Source organism: Chroicocephalus ridibundus, chromosome 2, assembly GCF_963924245.1.
Source record: "Chroicocephalus ridibundus chromosome 2, bChrRid1.1, whole genome shotgun sequence".
Classification (NCBI taxonomy): domain Eukaryota; kingdom Metazoa; phylum Chordata; class Aves; order Charadriiformes; family Laridae; genus Chroicocephalus; species Chroicocephalus ridibundus.
In genome coordinates, this window is record NC_086285.1 from 111,866,910 (window position 1) to 111,886,847 (window position 19,938).

Genomic DNA, 19,938 nt, shown 5'->3' on the forward strand with positions numbered 1-19,938 from the left:
GCTGCTAGAAAGCTTATAAGACATACATGCAAATGCAAAACTTCAACTGATCAAGAATTCATATTTAAAAGAATAGCTTTCATTGTACAGGTATTTTGTTTGCTCGGCTTTTGTAGTTGTTAATTTTGGGGAAAATAGGTGTGAGAAAGTTCTTGACTCACAGGAGAAGAAATGGTTTACATTGCAGCAGGTGTTTACTCACTTTAATTTTTGTATTAATTAAACGTAGCTGGCAACTGTAGTGGTTTAAATGAAATCTGTGTGGGAAGGCTGAGAAGTTAATGCAAACCGACTTTTTGAGTAGATTAGTTGAATTGTGTAGATACTTTGAATAAAAGCGGCATTGATTTTGCATTGCTTCATGACTACCATAAATTGTACTGAATCAAAGCTACTGTAAGCATTATTATCTTTCTCCTATAGCTTGTCTTACAGACCATAGGCATGTGTGCAGTATCAGCCAAATTTAAACCAGTCACACACGAATTCTCAGGATCAGAGCTACTGAACTAGTTTCACTCGCCTTTATAGGAATTTTCCTTGAGCTGGTCACCTCTCTCTCTCTCACTACAAAATATTTTGCTGTAGTTAACCTGATGCTTTTGTGTCATCTAGATAAAGCTTTATGCAAAGGATGATATGGCAAACAGTGATTTCTGTCTCTTACCCAGTTTGACCCCGTTGGAGTTTCTGTGGCCTGGTTATGTTTTCGGTAGTCAACTAAAGTCTTTGCTCCTTCTGTTGGCTTACTCAGGGAATTCACCTGATTTGCTTTCTGTTTCTATATACAACTGTATATATGTTTAACTTTCATTTCACAATTTTTTAAAAAGAGAGACAACAAAAACTTTGGACCTGACTGTATTTAGTAAAGCCAGCAATACTGAAGGGTTAGATGTGCTGAAAAGAATAATAATCGATATGGTTGGATAGGTGTAGTGTCAATGATTCTGATGTAGTAATACTACCTGTCATTTTATCCGATTAATTCTGGATTGAAACTTTTCTTTAAAAAATTACCTCTTAGGTGTAAAAACATTAGTCTGAAGAGTAATAGCAGATTTATGACATTGGTGTACATGAGCAGGGAACTAGAACATAGATTTGTGACATGGTCTGATTTTGTGTCTTAAGATAAAAAACATGTATTCTCCTGATATTTCCAAATAGCGTTTCCATAGTCATTGGGGCCTTCACAATCTTATTTTTGATGTACCTAATTTTGAAGCCGCTAAGAGTTTGAATGAAGTTTTTGTGCAAATTTTCTGTGATGATAAAATGATTCTAAAAAGATCAAGGTGAGATACTGTGCCTAAAATTCTAAGTAGATAGGATATTTTAAGAAAATGTTCAGATAGTTTTAAGCCTACAGTAGGGAAATGTAACAACATACCCATTCTGCCTATTTGTTTCAGCAAATATATTCCAACCTTAGAATTCTTAATGTTGTTGCCATCTCTGCCATTTGCTTAAATGGGATCAGGATAACATGACCTGTATTTAAAACCATGATACGAAGAGAGGTGTATTTAAGAACTTTCAAATGACTTTCACCATCTATGTTACTTAATTATTGCACCTAACTTTACTGGAGCTTCAGCTATTACCGGAGTCTCCACAGTTAAATCAGGGAATTTAATTTTGTTTTTCTCTGGGGATGAATTGTCACTTTGGTGAAATTCCTTCAGGTTGGATAAATTCCTTAATAACAGAGTAATAATTTGTCTTAATCTTGGGGATTATAATGTATGAACAAAAACTAGACGGAAAATGAGGTTTTTGTTTCAATGTTTTAATGCAGCAGATAAAATGTAAGTTGAAACTGATACAATGGAATAAATTCTGCTTTCATTTATGCTAATAAATGATATTTCTCCTTAGATAATATCTATAGTGAAACCCGAACAACCAAAACCATGTTTATAATTATCAGAACCTTTGAATAAATTGAAGAGTTATATTACACTTGAGCCTTAATAAACTTACAGGTAAATTCCTGCTACTTTATTAGAGGCAATTGAGTCCAACAACATTTAACTGCTTAAATTTTTACATATTCACTTTGGGGGACCAAAATAAAACCCCAGAAAGCTAGCATCCCCTTTGTATGTTTTAGGCTTCTTCTGTGTCTTTGATCAGGAGTTCTTCTACTGAATCTCTTTAATGTATACCTGAAGAGTAAAAGGAATTCAGTAAATAGGTCTCTCTACCCACTTCGTGCATTCAAAGACTCATGGATATAAAATGATTTTGAAAAAGATCTCCCTTGAATACGGTAGAAAAATTTTCCTAACTCTGAATATATCTAAAACAGAATTAATCTTGTTAAAAGGGTGTATTTAATTTCCTTTCATATTTATTTTCTGTTAGACCTGACATACTCTGGTTTATTTTTTTTGCTTTGCTTTTATTCCTGCTTTGTCTTAAATAGCAAGGCTCATTATATTGCAGAAAGCAGTATCTCATTATTTCAGTAGCAAACCAACATGGCCCAGAAGTTAAACAATCCTGTATCTTATATCTATATTCTTTGGAAATGAGATTAATTGGAAATATTCTCAATACTTGCTGCTTATCTGGAAGCACTTGGAAGTTTTTTCAGTGTTCTCATTTGACAGTCTGTTGCAACTTGCTCTAATTTAGCAAAGGTCGTATTTAAATTTAGCAATGTCCCCAGCTATTAAAGCCTGGGTAATGCTGGCCTGTTTCCACTGGGGAATGCCGTGGTAAAAACTACATTAGTATAGCCGAGGTATGCAGTGACAGCAATGCATCTTATAGCAACCTATTTAGACGTACTCTTCCATGAGGTACTCTTGAGAGGAGTTAATAACCGAAAAGTGTACTTTGGTTTATCCTAACCCCGTTATTTGTTCACCTTTCCTAAAAGGTCTTTTTCAGTTCCAGAATTGGATACTTGAAGAAACAGCAAATTATTTTGTTACAAATGGAAATGATAACCAGGGCAATAGCTTGCTCCCTCTGTCATCTAGCTGGAGAGGAACTGTTGGGTTTACATAAAACTTTAACGTGCCTGTCTTTTCGACTGTGTTGCACAATTTTAGCGCAAAACCTTGTGCGTGTTTGTGTGTCTTCTCCTAATGCGCCCTAGAAAATTTGAGATACGTAACTCCTGACTTCAAGGGTGTCTATGGATATGTTTGTGCTGTGTGTTATGATTCCAGAAGCAGAGCGTGGAGCTCCTGGCAGGCTAATTTAAAGTCAGCAGCAGGACAGGTTAGTCTTTGCAGATTGACTAAGTGCTGCCTCATACTGGGGGTGGTGGCAGAGTTGGTGGCGGAGAGGAGCTCTGCCCTAGGGAGTGCCATGGCAAATGCCAGCTCCGGGCTCTCAGCACTCTTACTGTAAGAGAGAGGGATTCTCCTTCACAGAGTGTCTTGGAGATCTGCTGGCAAGAAGTGGGAGCACTTAAAAACAGTAATTGTAGTATAAATTGTTACTAAAAAAAATGTATTTGAATTCATAAAAGGCAGTGCAGTAGTAATGCAAATATTGTTGTGACTGGTTGCCATATCTGAGGTCCCTGTGGGAAAGTTCAAAGTTTGTTGACTCACCTTAGAAGCTGGAGCTTCACGGCGTCTTTAATCCCAATTTAGGGATACAAACCCTGTGAGTGGCTGTTGGAGGAAGGGAGAACTTTAGGGAGGGACAGGCGTTTGAGCTGAAAAAAAGCCCTTTGCTGCTATAAGTACAAGCCTGTCCTTAGGCTTTGTTGCTTTGTTTAAAAATTGAAGCAAAGCCTAGGAAGGGGATGAAAGCTCAGACAGTGCCCTATTGTGCGTGCGGTGAGTGGGGGGAATGGCATGTGGATTCTGCTTTCCTCATCTGCGCTTCAGCTACAGTCAGAGAGGTATATACGTTGAGGGGAAAATAAGGACTCTTCTCTGAAAAAAAAAAAGAAAAAAAAAAGATAAGTGAAGTACTTAGAGTAATTCCACTCGAGTTGAGACTTTTGCAAGTCTCAAACATGTTTGCTTCCTATACAGAGGCTGTAGATTTGACGAGTTTTTGAGAATGTTAAATTGTCAGTGTTATTTGGAAGAATGTAATTTGTGTCGTATAAAAACCTAAAACCCTAATGAACCCCTTTCCAAGAGGCATGCCCTAATGTGTTGGAAGAAGGTATACGGAATGGAAAGTTCCATGCAGTATTTGTGTATGAAAATAGTCTGAATGGTTTGGGGTTCGTTTTTACTGTGTGTGTAAAAGGAGTGTGAGGATACTGTTTTTACATCGTGTTTGAAGTCAAAGTGTTCCAGCAACTTTATCGCAACTTCTTGTAAAAGAACAGTACAATACGAGTCCATACTGGTGTAGGAATTGAAAGAATACTCACTCAACGGTGAGACAAAATTCCCCTTTCATTAATGATTTAAGCACAGCAGAGTATGAGTTCAGTCTGTGGGAAATGTTTTGGTTGGTTTTTTTTTTTTTTTTTGGTCTGAAGCCATGACTTTCAAAAGAACTTGGTGAGAAGGCGTAAAGCATAATAATGCAGACTTCCTTGTTTATTTTTTTTAAGTTATTTAGCCACTGATTGATTTGCAAAGATCAGGTCCTTTGCCAAAATTTCAATCAATCAGGAAAAAATGAGTTCTAAAATTCCAGGTGCGGAACTGATTTTATTTTATTTTTGCATCTGAATCAAGCAACATCATTTATCCTTAGTGCTGGCGCTTATTTCAGCATCGTGCACTTGTTTTGGTGTGTCAGTGTACAACTCTGGTTTAAAAGAGCCTTGCTAAGTCCCTTCTTACCCTTGTTTTTCCAACTGTACTTCAGTTTTCACATATAATTGAAAACTATGCCAGTGCTTGTCACTTGTTAGGTGCCAGAAGTATTCATTTTGCGTGAAATTAGCAAACAGTGCAGTTTAGAACCAGTGACTTCTTTGTGAATAATCGGTGCCTTTTTAAAAAAGAAAAAGTGATAGTCCCTGATTATCCAACTCAAACCCCCACATATTTATCAATTCATCCATTCAGCTGTGAAAAGCTTTTCCTTTTTTGTTTGTATTTGATTTGTATTACAGGCAAAGTGACAGCACTCATGCGTTTAAGCTGCAATGAGCTGACTGTTTAACCTTCTATATTATGTTTCTAGTTATATAGACATAGAAGTTTTATTTGTGTGAAGTTGCATTAGTAGCTTTGTCCATGTGAAGATGCGTTGACAATGCTGTGACTTTTGTTTGATATTCGTATGGCACTTGTGTGGTTTTACAGGATCCTTGGTAAACCAGTAATACTGAAAGCACTGAATGTTTTCAGTTTTAATGCAAGTGAAAGCAAAGTTTCTCTGTTAAGGTGTTTGCTGCTTTGTCTTTCAGCAAGCAGAACCTGTGATACTGACAGACACTGAATAAATACGGTTTTGATCACAACTCCTAAATAAGGAGCTGAGAGACTGAAATATAGGTCTGAATTGGTGCCGTTGCAGGCTTGGGTGTTTTGTCATCTTTGCATGTATTATGAAATCTGTTCATAATACGTAAAAATGCACAAACCATATTACTGAACTGCAAAAGCCCCACTGCTGACACATCAAAGCAAGCAGCAGCTGTCAGCCAGTTTTAGCCGCAGTGCTTTTTGAATGCCTTAATCCTTTTCCCAAACAGAAGGAAGCAGAGAGAGTGCACTTTCTTTATACACACACCCCCTATTTTATTTTTTTTTTTTGAAGTGTTGGTGTAGCAAAATCCAAAAAGCTGTCTTCAGCAGCCATCGCTGCATGGCACAAGACATTATTTTCTTTGCATCTAATTTGGACATTTCAGCCCTCCTCATGTATGCTAAGGTCTTTCAAATTTAGTTTTTATTAAAGTTAGAAATTACTCACATTGTGCTTACTCCCAAGTGTTTAAAATATCAAAGTGATTATTCAATTGTACTTCATTTTCATTTTAGGTGTACTTCAAATTGGAATTAACCTGGTGTTCTTTGTTCCCTTTCAGTTGCTGAAGGGGTATATGTTTAGCTTGCATGCAGAACCTGAGTTACAGAAAACATACACATCTACCAGTAGAATATATTTTATTTTGTGAAATTTTCAGATTTAGTTTTTTTTATAGCAAGTTTTACAGGATGGTTATTACAAAATAGCTTCTCTAAGAGGCAAGCCAGATATGCTGCAAATGTAAGTTTGATCTGTTACAGCTGTTCTTAAGGTCTGTGTGCTGCAGTGTCCTGTCTCCAAAGTGGGTCATGGCAGAAGTCTGGGGAAGGGTATGAGAACTGAGCAAGCACACAGCGATGCTCCCCTGGTGTTCTTTGCTGTTTTGCTAGCATTTCCCAAGTCAGAAGCTGTTCTTTGAACTAAATGAATCGAGACAACTTTTTCTGCATTAATTTGCCTAATCACTTTTCTTAACTGCATTTTAAGAATATTTTCCAAATACGTATAACCACGTTTCAAGAGAATAGCATAGGAAAATTGTTTATATTGAATCATATTATCAAAATTTTTGGAAATAAATTGTAAAAGTGTGGGGTTTTATGTATTGTTTTTTATCTTTGTTTATTAGCCACTGTCTTGCAAAGTGAATTTGCACTGCAAAGTAATCTCAACAGAGGAATGAAGTATGCAAGTGTAAAGCTGTCAGACTACAGCTAGTTCATTAAATTGTCTGTCTGGATAAACTAATAGGATATCATTTTAAGTCTTTGCTAACCTCCAGCTTCTCAGATCAAAAATACTTCGCTGTGCTGAAATAAGTAAGCTGCTAGAGTCAAATTTAATGTTTTAAGAATCCATTTGTGTTGTCCTGTTTACTCAAATAGAATTTCAGAAATCTGCATTAAAAAGTGTGTTGACCAGGATAGTACTGAAAGCCAGATGAGAGAAAATGGCATTTGATGACAAGGTTTGGTATGTTTAGAAATGCTCCTGTTATTAAAGTTGCTCTAGTGCCAACTACTCCCACACTGGAGTCTGCTCATTTGTGTGACACGCTAGCCACCACACACTCAAGGAAGATCAGAGATTGCATGCAATAGCTCTAGTCCTACTTTTGTTGTCAGACAACAATCTCCCAGCAGTGACATTACCTTGTGGTTTCCTCTTGCAAGCCCATTTTGCCTTCTCTCTCCATTGATACTCATTTCCAAACTCCTCAGTTTGAAATGGCCTCTCTTTACACTTTTCAAATGCCAGAAGCTTCAATATTACTCGTAAGAAAAATAATTAATGACAATAAAGAAAATGTGCGTTTAGCGTTTTGGGATGTTCATGACAATTTTTTGCTATCTTACACTGAGTAAGAGGTTGTCTGTTTGCTTTGGTCTTGACAGAGCACAAAAAAGATGCCTTCAGTTCAATGGAAGATCAAGCCATACCTCATTACTATGAAATCCAGTTGTTGGTAGTTTCAGTAGAGTATGCGTGCCTCCACTGGCTGTCCAAGAGGCAAAGGAGTTCTTGTGGGCTGATCTCCCAGTGCACAGTGAGTTAATATTGGGATGTGCACAGCTGTGTCCAGACACCTCTCGGGTCCATGAAGAGATGCAGAAACTGAAGGACAGTTTCCAAGTGTTGTTAAATCGCAGGGAAGTGAGGCATCTCATGTTAGTTTATTCTTTCTTTTGATTTCTTTCTCCCTCCACCCCCTCCAAAAAAGGTCATATGCATGTAGTACAGTCTTGCAAAGTCTAATGCTATTTTGAGGTTTGTCATATTAGAAGGAAAAAGGGAAAATAATCTAAAAAGGTCCTGCTTTGTTTTTACATTACAAACTTTTATTTCAAATTTTGAAATAAGAAAGCGGTAGGTATGTGGTATAACCTGCTCTTGCATGTTCTGGACTGCATTACTGAACTGCTACTGTAGGTATTAGAGGATCATTTTTTCTCTTTAATTTTGATGTTTATTGCCCTCTCTGTTGCTAAGTTTGTTATACAAACACGAGGAAAGGGTGTTGCTAGACTGACCTATTCATTCATGTAAACGACATTAATAAATATTTCTTTTTCACTTTTACAGGTTATTGAATCACTAGGGATTATTATATATAAAGCCCTGGACTATGGTTTGAAGGACAATGAAGAGCGGGAATTAAGTCCTCCACTGGAGCAGCTTATTGACCACATGACTAATAGCACAGAAACAGACGGGAGTAGGGATGAAGGATATGATGCTCTGGATGAAGGAGTGGAGGATGACGACGATGATGACAAAGAGGAAGTTGAGGCCATTCATTCCTATAAAGATGTCATGAAGGTACAGTAGTGGGCAGTTTATATGCTATTTCACTGTTTTTAGCAATGAGTAAATCAACTCTATTTTCCATGTTACTGCCTAGTGTGATACTGGCTGTATCATTTTCTGATTACTGATTTCCCTGGTCATTCTGTAAGGTTTGCTTGCAAAAATGGCATGCAGTAGTATTTCACTATTGACATTAATCAACAGAAAATCAATGATCAGCTTTATCATTGGATGTGCCATTAATATCACATTCTAATTTCTTCCATGCACTGGATAGTCAGCCTTCCAGTCTGTTGAATTACTTTGTGTACGCTTGCATACTTAATGGACTGTTTCAATTAATTCACCTTTTCATTACTGCAGTATTAGTTTAATTATTCCTTATCAGTTTCTTCCTTTGCCACCCTCCTCTACTGAAGCAGAGGACTGCTTTTATAAGAGTAGCTTATTTGTATGGAGTGAGTCAGGATACAGTATTTCATTGACGATCATTATGGTTGCATTTCTTGACCTGAGTTGTGAAATTTGGAAATACAGCTTATGAACTTTAATTGCAACAGGTTATTTAATGTTATCTGGGCTACCATGATCAGTCATTTAAAAGTATTAACCCTCTATTTTCTATAGAGTAGTCTTCAGTACAAGTTTTAGAGCCAAATGAGTTCTTAATACAGACAAAGGTATTAACAAGCATGGATTTTGACAAAATTTGTATAATTGGTTTACCTCATAAATAATCTGAGAGTTTAATATAGTTTGGAAAACTGTATGCTAACTTGTGGTGGGGATTGAACCCCATATAATGCTTCTTTGTAAATGCAAGTCCTATCTAAGGACTAGAAGGTTAGTGTGTCACAGAAATTAAGAGTGTAGGGGTGGAAGCTGCGACTAGAAGAGTATCCTGGATAGCACATCAGGACACAGGCATGCAGAAACAAGATGCCACTAAAACCTGCCACTTCTGATGGACTAACAGTAAAGAGGGAAGCTCTTAGGAGACTGGAATGGAAGTAACTTTTCTTTGAGATGCTTTTGTATCCTCCTTGCATCAGAAATAATGCTGAATGCTTAATGCCTTTGTTTTTTCTCCCTCCCTCGGAGAAGCAGGGGTCAGAGGGAGGAATGAATGAAACGGCCTTTCGCTCTCCTGTGATGGGGAGGGCCTGGCTGGCTGAAGTTCTTTCCCCTTCAAGCTCCTGCCACTCCCAGCCGTGTTGAGTTGGTGCCCTCGCGGTGGGCAGGAGCGAAGGTTGCTTTGCTCTCTCCTCCCTCTGGCACTCCCCATCACCCAGTCACCTTCTCTAGAAGTGGCCAGCAGCACCCTGTTAAGCCCCTGTGGGAGCGTCTCCAAACAGCATGGTGCTACGTAGAGGACAGATGCAATATATCCTCTTTTTCCCCAGTTTGGCAAAAATATGGTGAATTGGTGGGACAATCAAAGTTGGATCGTTAGAGGAAGTTTCGCTTAGTGCAGAGGCGGAAGAGACATTTGTATATGCAGAGCTGAGGGCAGTGGCTTGTAGAACTGATTATTTTGCAAGTTCTTTAATTGATTTCTGCAAACAAGAAAAGATAAGTTTGGAAAATTTCTCTGAACTCTATCACATTGGTACACATTCCTGAAATACAAAAAAGATAAGAAAATTTTTGGGCAGGTTTCAACTGTTAAGGCTCCGGAATGGCAGCTTTCTGGTTCTGATTTGTTAATCTGTATCTCTGCTACTCTGAGGTACCTGCCTATTTATATGTTTTAAAATCAGCATCTTAGATTTTTAACTTTTATCTTTTGCTATTAATTTTTTAATCATTCTGGAAATGTACCGCTTTTGTGACTTCATCTTAGTGAACTGAAGTTCAGCTGTCATTTCTAACTTTTACTCCTGTATCCCTTGGAATTCTCTTTTCTTGCTGTTGTTGCTTTTGCCTAAAGTATTTGCTGCAGCCTTAACTCTGCAGCTTTCCTTTATTCCCTGCTCTGTGTTATTCCTGTGCTGACAGTACTAGAATGGCAGCACCGTTCTGCCACATTTTTGACATCAGTGCGGATTTGTAAGATCGTTTTTTCTTGACTTCCTACCTTTTCAGGGGTAAAACCATGTTTTGCATGTGGCTTTTTCTTCTCCCCCCCTCCCCACGTCCTAACTCTGTTGCAGGCTACACCCTTATTTACCCAGTGACTGTTTCACAACAGTAGCGTGTGGTCTTGTGACCATGAGGCTCGATAATTGTAATTCCCTCCTGGCAAGACTCCCTGTGAAGCTTTCTTCTCTGCAGTTTGTAGTGAATGCTGCAGCAGGTTTGCTTATTGAATTGAGCAACTGTTGTTCTTGCCTACCCTGCGTTTTCTAAATTGCAAGCTTGGAAGATGGTGGAGATGGGCTGTGTGCTGCTCATTGATTTTTAAGGTTTTTAACTATATAGTCTTCAGTATGGACATGATTTTGTGCTTGAAATATGATCATATGTTTCGTCCTTCTCCAGAAAGCGTCATTGTCAGGTCCAAGGCCTGTCTGTGACACTAAGACTGATTTTTTTCACCATTAATCACTAATGTGGATGAGCCTATTTTATGATTAAAACACAGAGATAGATATGATATGTGTCAGGTTTTCCTATAAAGTGAAGTAGGCCCGGTCAATCCTGAACCCTCCCTTAACCTGTAAAGAGCTGAGTAATGCGGTGAACAGCTATTCCAAAGAATTGGGAAAAGGGTAAGTTCTACATAGTACTGCCAAGATCATCATTGGCAAAGCTCCTGTTTGTAGAAGACACAGACAAGCTTTTGTGCTTCTTCTCGGTATATTTGGCTGATTTGGCTTTTGATTTCCTTGGCAGGACCAACCTGCTGCACAGACTTGAGCAACTGTTTTTAAAAATGCATCTATGAAGAGAGGAGATGTCGGTTGCCAAACACTTAACTTTTTTTAGTCTTCGATGTATTTCAGATATGGCAGCCCTAGTGCAAATGAAGGGAGAAATAGAGGCAGTATAGAGTGGCTGTTTTCAGACAGATGTTTGCCTTGTTTGGGGCCCTATTCCCTGCCCCCATCCCCAGTACGTACACACTGTGCACATATGGTACAGGAAATCCGCGCGTATCGGGAGTGCAGGGTTCGCTGTGCACATATGCAAGGACAGAAGTGTACATGTACAGTAATCCCAAGGGGTCGGGATCGCATCAAGTTGACGGCACGTGTACGGCTTGGGGAGCCTTGGGTCAACAGAGGATACAGAGAAGGCCTGGCGTGCTGGGTGGTGTTGGGCTTGCTAAGGGTGTGTGAAGTCCTGTCATGTGGCCCCTTTATCACGGCGTGTGGCCCTCCCTGATACTGAAATGAGATGATGCAGTTTATCAACCTCTTCCAGAGTGTGCTCAAACCCTAATTCCACTCCTAATCTTAACATTATCTCACTCCTTATCCCACAGATCTCTGCAGTCAGATATTTTAAGCCAGCACCACTTTTCTTGTTAACCTGGAGGTGCTTTCTAAGCTGCAGTTTATCAATATCTGCTTGCCTGAGCCCCAGCCCTAAACCCAATTCCAGTATTATCCTTTATTGTAGGCCAGCAGCCTCTTCTAATTTCAGATGTAAATAAAGCCACATAACCCTTTGATAGCAGGTTTTAGTCTGTGCTGGCTTTTGCTGGGCTGAACTGCCATCTTAGCTCTAGCGCTCTCATTTCTTCCAGCTTTGAACGTCATCGTAGCCAAATTGCTATTGCCAGTACTAGACTTTACCTTAGCTCTTCTTCAGATCAGAGGCGTTGTCGGTAGTATCTGCAAGTCGTGACACTAACCTTTGTCACTGCCTCTGCTACCTTTTTCTGCAGGTCTCCTAGAAGAGACATAAGGAGGTAGTGGTCTTTCTGAACTGATATCTTGCTCTTGCATATGTTCACCTTCTGTCCTGAAAGTTAACTGAGCTTTAAGAGGAACCTCATCTGTAATCGAGCCACACCTTCTTATCTCAGAGACAAATATAAGTGGATGTCCTCCAGTACTCTTGTCCCAGGCCTTACCTAACTAGTTCAGTAATAATGTTTGTTAGTTCTGACCAAAAATTAACTGTCACGCAGCTGCTGCTTCACAGAGATGAATTAGTGACCCAGGTCCCATAGCAAACAAAACTTGTACTTAGGAAATCTCCATGCTGACCTTTTAATTTGTATGAAAATTATTTTCAGAGTAGCATGTGCCATATTATGTTATCTTGCTATAACAAATGTAAACAAGATTACAGTTTGCAGTATTTTTAGTGGTAGAAATTCATGTTTGTGCCTTCCTTGTAAGCAAAAGAGGAAGAATAAATTGTTTCTGTCAACACTCCCCTCTCCCTCCCTATACTGCAGATATTTTAATTGTCACTTAATCACTGGCATGGTCTCTAAAATGGGAAACTTTTAAGTCTAGGTGACTCATATGTCTTGGTAGTTCAAGTATATGACTGACTTCTTTCAGCTGGAAGGAACTGAAATTTACAGTGGTGATATTGATCTGCTGGTGTTTTGAATACTCTAATGGTAGTACAGATCAACTATTTATGGCATGCGTAGAGTTACAGAGGAAAAGAAGAATATGTCCTGTCTCCATGCAATTACAGGTGGGATGAGAAGATCTACATTCAGATCTAAGTATTTTGGAGGCTCCCTTCTGAGTTTGAGGACATACATTATTATTATACAGATGGTATGGCCCTGCGTAAGTGTAATATGGGAACCTGTCAGAGAGGAACCAGAAAATGCAGTTAAAAACAAGTCTGGGTATTTTGTTTATGACAGACAGTTAAAGAGTTCATGTTACTGAAATTCAAAGGCCCATAATTTTGCCTAGTCCATGAGGTTAAAATTAGTAAGATGCAGCTTTCTGTGAGTGTAATTCTGTTTAAGGCTGGGTTGGCTTTAGCATTTTTATATGAGCCTGCAGAACAGTATTTATGCTTCGTTTCAAAACAAGCAACTTGCAGTGTACTCTGTAACTCTGTCTGAAGCTAGGGAAGATTTTGGAACCTTACCAAGATAGCAGCCAATGTCACAGATGTTGTCAGTTCATTTTATATTAAAAAGGAATGCAACAATATTGTCCATTTTTGAAAATCATTGCACTCAACAATTGATCAGCTCTCTTCTCTTGAGTCCTTTTTGTAGTGAACTCAAATGTCATATGCTAGTCTTTATTTTGGTGGATCTTCTTTTAGAAAAAGGTGATCTATGTCTCCATGTGTTTATGAGGGGAAAAAATGGCAATTACAGTGGGTTGGAACACCTCAGTTCCCTTCACTTTTGTTGTCACTATACTTGACCTTGATTTGCTGGCTTGACCAAAAATTACTCATCTTCTACCTGTGCATCTTCAGCTGTCCACACAGAACTGGTATCTTAGACTCCTTTTGTAATGTTGTGGAACCTCCTGTCCCACCTGTTGTGGTCCCTTAAAGTACAACCATCTAGTTTTTGTACCTCTTAAGTTCTGAGAGGAACAGGTTCTCCTTCGGCTATTCCTTTTTGCAGTTTAACTCTTTGGGGACTGTAAGCTAGAAAGAAACCTAAAGATCTCCCAAAATGATTCTGTGAACGCACCCCCATATCATATTGCTACAACAGGGCACCCCCAGGTGGATGCCCCTGGGGAGTTTGGGCCTCTGCAGATGGACCTTCATGGTGCTGGTCTGAGCAGGTAGACAACTTGTGTTGGCGCACTCCCTGGCCACCTTTTCTACCCGTGATGCATTGACAGAACTGGGACCTCTTGAGTTCAGCAGCGAGGTCCCAAGGACCACTGCTCATCTCCCTGTGCCTAGGGGCTTAAAAACCTTCGCGTTTGGGCTCTTACCCTCCCCAAAATGCTGACCGAGAGTACACCTTTTTGTATCAACTGCACAGTGTCTTCAGACAGACACGTGGACGTTGTGAAGGTTCCAGAGAAACAATTGCTGAGATTGGGTTAACAAAGGAATATATAGATCTTGACTGACTAGGACCCATCCACAGGTGTTTTCTTATTTCGTCACCATTCTTTGAGCTAACTTGGAATTGTCTTAGAAATGCAGCAAATCTGCTATTTTTCTTATGCCCAAACAAGCCTTGTACATCGTGGTTATTCATTCAAACCATAGTGCGTTTCTTCTATTTGTGCTGTCACCTTGGCTGGGATCTGCGTCACCTATATTTAGTCAAAGCATCCCAAAAGTTTTTTTGCTGTTGCTGATTTTGCTTTTTTAACTCCATCAGTTCCTTCATCTGTTTTGCTGCAAGACCCCTCAAACATTTGTGCGGGCACAACTGAAGGACTGGTGGAGTAAACTGTGCTGCTGGTGGAGTTGTGAAAGGAGTCAGTATTTGAAGCGCTGGTAACTGTGCAAGCCCAGGGACCTGAGGGCAGACTGTGCAAAATAACGCAGAAGTTTCTGTCTGCATGTTTGAGCCTTTGAAATGTATAAGCAAGATCTCCATGCTGTTGGTTTTAAAATAAAATTACTTAGCAATAACAGGGGTTTGATATGAAGGGCTTTATAAACAGCTGCAGAGCAAGTGGATTTATGTTAACTGAGACCTCTGCAAGTGAAAGATAAGTAGAAGTGGAAGTAATTTTGTACTGTTCACAACATCTATTTTGAGAGGTTTTGCTTAGAACTGCATTATACCAAATGTACTTGCAAGGAAGTTGTCCCTCATGACTTTGGTCTTCCCCTCGGTCCAATTTTGTTCAGTATATTCATTAATGACTTGGATGATGGGACAGAGCGTATCCACAGCAAGTTCGCTGATGATACCAAACTGGGAGGGGTGGCTGACACTCCGGAGGGCCGTGCTGCCATCCAGCGTGACCTGGACAGGCTGGAGAGCCGGGCAGAGAAGAACCTAATGAGGTTCAACAAAAGCAAGTGCAAGGTACTCCTCCTGGGGAGGAAGAATCCTAAGCACCAGTATAGGTTAGGGGTGGACCTGCTGGGAAGTAGTTCTGAGGAGAAGGATCTGGGGGTCCTGGTAGACAGTAAATTACCCATGAGCCAACAATGTGCCCTTGTTGCCAAAAAGGCCAATGGAATCCTGGGCTGCATAGGGAAGAGTGTGGCCAGTAGGTGGAAGGAGGTGATTCTCCCCCTCTACTCTGCACTGGTGAGGCCACAACTGGAATACTGCATCCAGTTTTGGGCTCCCCAGTTCAAGAGGGACAGGGAACTACTGGAGCGGGTCCAGCGCAGGGCAACTAAGATGACTGAGGGACTGGAGCATCTCCCTTATGAGGAAAGGCTGAAAGAGCTGGGACTCTTTAGCCTGGAGAAGAGAAGGCTGAGGGGAGACCTTATTATGGCATACAAGTATCTAAAGGGTGGGTTGAAGGAGGATGGTGCCAGACTCTTTTCATTGGTTCCCAGTGACAGGACGAGGGGCAATGGGCACAAGCTAGAACATAGGAAGTTCCGTTCAAATACATGGAAAAACTTCTTTACAGTGAGGGTGACAGAGCACTGGAACAGGCTGCCCAGGGAGGTTGTGGAGTCCCCTTCTCTGGAGATTTTCAAGACTGGCCTGGATGCAGTCCTGAGGGATGTGCTCTAGGCAATCCTGCTCTAGCAGGGGAGTTGGACTAGATGATCTCTAGAGGTCCCTTCCAACTCTGAAGTTTCTGTGATTCTGTGATTAAAAAAAGAAGGGCTTTCCCCCTCCCTTTGCTTTAATTATTCTCATACAGAACAGTGGAAACATCTCATCCAGCAGCATGGCTTAGATAGACTGGAGTTTCTTATTCTAGGAGGGGAGACAAAACCAAATTGCCTTTTCTGTGGTGATTTTTACCTTCCCATTATGGCTCACAGTAATGCATCTACACCAGTTAAAACCCCCTGTACCCATAATTCACATAATTATACTGGTATAACCTGTCTAAGGTCTAAAATAGTCTGAGGAATCCAAGGAGTTGTCCAACAAAAACAGGAAGCACAGATTGGGTGTTCAGATTATTTTTATATATGGGGCGGTTAGAACACCTGAAATTTGTGTGTGGCCTTTATGCATCTAAAAGAAGCAGAGTAGGGCATAGACTTTTTTTCCCGTCTGTTTGATGCTGCAATTTTTATAAATAATTTGTACATGGGTAAAAATAAAGTTCCAGTTTTTGGTGGAGGTGGAAGGATTCTTTGGCAGTAATGGTGTCCCACAGTGCATAAGATGCAGAATTTGTCATGACAGAGCTCCAGTTTTCCCTTTAAAAATACAAATGTCTAAAACATGCAAAGCAATCTGTTAGAAATAACACATCTGGGTATGAGGTTTAATCTGAAGTATCAAAGAACCCGTGTTAGTCTGCGCTGCTAAAATAGACCCTGGAGACTGAAATAGATCAACGAGTGTTTACTTTCACAAGGTACATTTTGTTTGATCAGATTAATTTGAAATTCTAACTAATGATTGGAAATGAGGGTAATGGTTGGTCAATTAACACAGTAATGCTGTAGTGACCCATACCGAAGTAAAAAAAAAAAGGGGGAGAGCTGCTGCTGGTTACAAACGTGACCCATATCTTCTCTGCCCTATGGATTAACTCCAGCACTCGGCCGGGCGATGCAGAGTGACCTGTGCAAAGCTGAAGGGATCTGCCTGAGCATCTCTCCCTTCAACTCTCAACCACCCAGGTTGTTGAAACTGCTACGTGCACAGAAGGCCATGGTGGATTTTTCAGATACACTGTCAGCCTGGTAAAGGCAGTAGATCTGCTCAGAAAAATTAGCCAGGACAGCAGCTTGTCTTACGTTAGGGTTTGGCAAAGGTTCATCTTGTCAGAATCTAGTTGCCACCCATGCAGACTTTGCAGTCTTGGATGTTCATGGTGATGCAGCTAGCTTTTTAGCTCTATTGACTCTTTTTGCTACTTTAGAAATGCAGGATATTTTTATACAGATTCACATGACCTCTTCTATTGTGTCTGCAAGGCACAAGAGTTCTTTTATTTCCATGTAATGCCAACATCCCATAGGGAATATCCCATGTACCTTATCAGTACTGCTTGTATTATTTACGTTATGTGACTGATACATGTTTTAGTAGACAAGTAAGTCGACAGTGGCGTGCAAAATTCCTGTACAGTTTTCTGTCTCATATAGTGTTATGTGTTGAAAGTCCCCAGTAACTGCCCTCACAGGCCATATTCAAAACAGTAGATTAACTTGTTTCTGCAGTTTTTAAGTTATGCGTATATGGCTCTTACTTGAAATGGGCAGTATAGGTGTTCTTGTAGCTGTAACGCTCTACAGGCACAAGAGAAGCGGGATTTACAGGGCGGTGGAGAACTTCTTACTTAGGCCAACTGATTTAGCTGGGGGAAAATCTGTTAGCCCAGTCCAGGCTGAAACAAAAGGTCCAACAACAGGGTCTCCAAGTGTTTGTCCACTATAAATTTTGGAGTCTCTAATTTTTTGTGAGGTGTTAGGGCCTCACATTCCACCACCCCATTCAGCAGAGGAGTCAAGAGGAAAAGTGGCTGTGGAAGCTTTGCCTGTTCTGGTTCGTCAGGACACAAATGACTAGATTTGAGGATGCTCAGAAGTTTTTCTTACTGATAGCAGTTGTTTAAAAAAATGGTGGGTATTTCAGTTGTCAATATTGCTAGTTCAGAGTCTCTTTAAGGATGATATAATTGCATTGCCAAACAAAATGGAAGCAGCATAGATGCTACAAAATTACTCAATTCCTTATAGAGGCATATTGTACTGTAACAGCAACATGGGAAAAGTAAAGAAAAGGAGCGAGGGCCCTTTAATTAAGCCACTGTGATCTTCTTGCTTTTGAATTATTCAAAAGGGAGCCTTGGGCTGGAGGCAAAGTTTCTTTTGGTGCATTTATGTCAGTGCTGGTAACAGAATTAAAAGAAATGAAACATTTGGAGGAATGCTGTTTGAATTGACTTAAAAGTACCACTAATTTTTACAAAATAATAATCTCTCTTTTTTAGCTATGTGATTTATTTTTTTTAATATGTTCTTGATTACTGTGTTCACATGGTGCTATTTTCTGCTCCCCTTTGCTTAGTGTACTGTTGCGTGCTGTATTTTAGAAAAAATATTTGTGAGATAAGGCCATTTGATACAAAAAAATAAACAGTGTATATTAGATTGTGCTGTTCCTTGAAGATCTGAATCTTAAAGTCCGAATATCGTACTTACCCAAAGATTGGCCTAAAGGTGGGGAATGTTTTGCATTTCTTAGTAAAAAGATTTTTACAGTGTGTTTGTGTTTAAAACATGTAGTTGCAACATCCTTAAATAGTATTGTGACTGAACCAATCTAAAGGGGTAGTTTTCAGAAGACTATTGTCTGCAGGATGCATGGCCCCGAGTGTATTTTAAAGGATTGATTTGTAAATATTTTTAATGAAATAACACAATGGGAAAAGCAGCATTCTTCTGGGTGGTGGCTTCAGTGCATTTCTCAGGTAGTTTCAGCTTTGCTTTACTGCATTGCTTGGGCCATACCATCCCAAAGCTTGTGCATCTGTGCAGGTGATTCTCGTGTGCCTAGTGGTGGAGAATTGTTTTAGTTATTTTAATCCAGCAGCCTTGCTAATAACTCACACTAACTTGTGCCACTGAACAAAATGGTCCCATGAGACGATCTCCTTGAATTATGAAGTTTGGCAGAGCATTTGTTGAAGGGAAGGTGTAGGCTAGCCTGGATGCTATAGGAAGACAGCAGGCATGGGAATTCAGGGATTTCGTGTGGGGAGGTGAAGTAAACTGTCAGAGCTGAGTAGCAGCCGTGGCTACTCGTTGTTTGGACACCCGAACTAAATCATGTAAAGAAGAAGATTTAGCCAAGGGATTGGCAAGAGCAGGGAGCTAAGGGAAGCCAGCTGCACGCGAGGGCAATGCTTCATACGCTGCTCTGAGTTTGCTTTGTGTAAAGCCTGTAAAGAAGGCACTAGGAAGCTTTTTTTTTTTTTTGGAAGCCTGGTTGGATGGAAAACAGAGGAGTTTTTTTGCCTTTGCCCTGAGGAGAGAACAAAACCCTTTGTTTTATTGTTATTTATGTATTTGCATCTTGGAGAAAGAGGCTAGAAACTTTATTTTAAACACTAGAAAAACTAGGAGTTTGTTTTATTGTTATTAAGTTCATGGTGGCAAGGAAGAACAAGGTATTTAGGGTAGTTTAAGCCAAAAGAGGGATCTGTGGGTTTTTGCCTGCCTTTCTCTTGGGACAAAGCAAGCTTGGAGTTGGGACAAGAAAGTCCTAATGAGCAATTGTATTTGTTTTTCCTTTTTGGCATGCCAAGATTTCTTGATGTGAGCACTAAGATCAACACTTGCTTTAGATGAGCAAATTCGCATGAAGCCAAATCTCTTTATAAACTGGTCTCTTCTAATCAATTCGCGTTGATCAATCCACTGTATCATACTGTGTAACAAGCCCCCATATATGTATTTTATACAGTCACAGTTGCACAGGTAGATGCAAAATATCACTGTCCTCAATCCACTTTTTAAAATGGAAAGATTATAAGGTGATGTTTGAAAACGTGATGGCATTGGTGGAAGGAGAAGTGCTATAGGGTTTGTTTTTTTAAAAAAACTTTTACTTCTGTGGTAGCATGTAATATTAAGAAGCAAATGAAAAAGATGAAGTTCAGGAGAGTCTTAGTCAGCGTGATTTATGAAGTCTTTTCATGTCTGGACAGAGGAATCTTGTCACAGTAGAAATATTTTTAATGGCTCAAAGGTAAA

At 39.8% G+C, this 19,938-nt stretch overlaps 1 protein-coding gene across 5 annotated transcripts in view; it reads left to right on the forward strand.

Moving 5' to 3' along the window:
- The window catches only part of SPIRE1 (spire type actin nucleation factor 1), a 134,596-nt gene that overhangs the window by 49,365 nt on the left and 65,293 nt on the right, over positions 1-19,938 (forward strand). For all 5 annotated transcript variants that reach the window (XM_063326493.1, XM_063326494.1, XM_063326495.1 and 2 more), the window contains exon 3: positions 7,999-8,235. In XM_063326493.1, the coding sequence (XP_063182563.1) occupies positions 7,999-8,235 (237 nt within the window). The remainder of the gene's footprint in view (positions 1-7,998; positions 8,236-19,938) is intronic.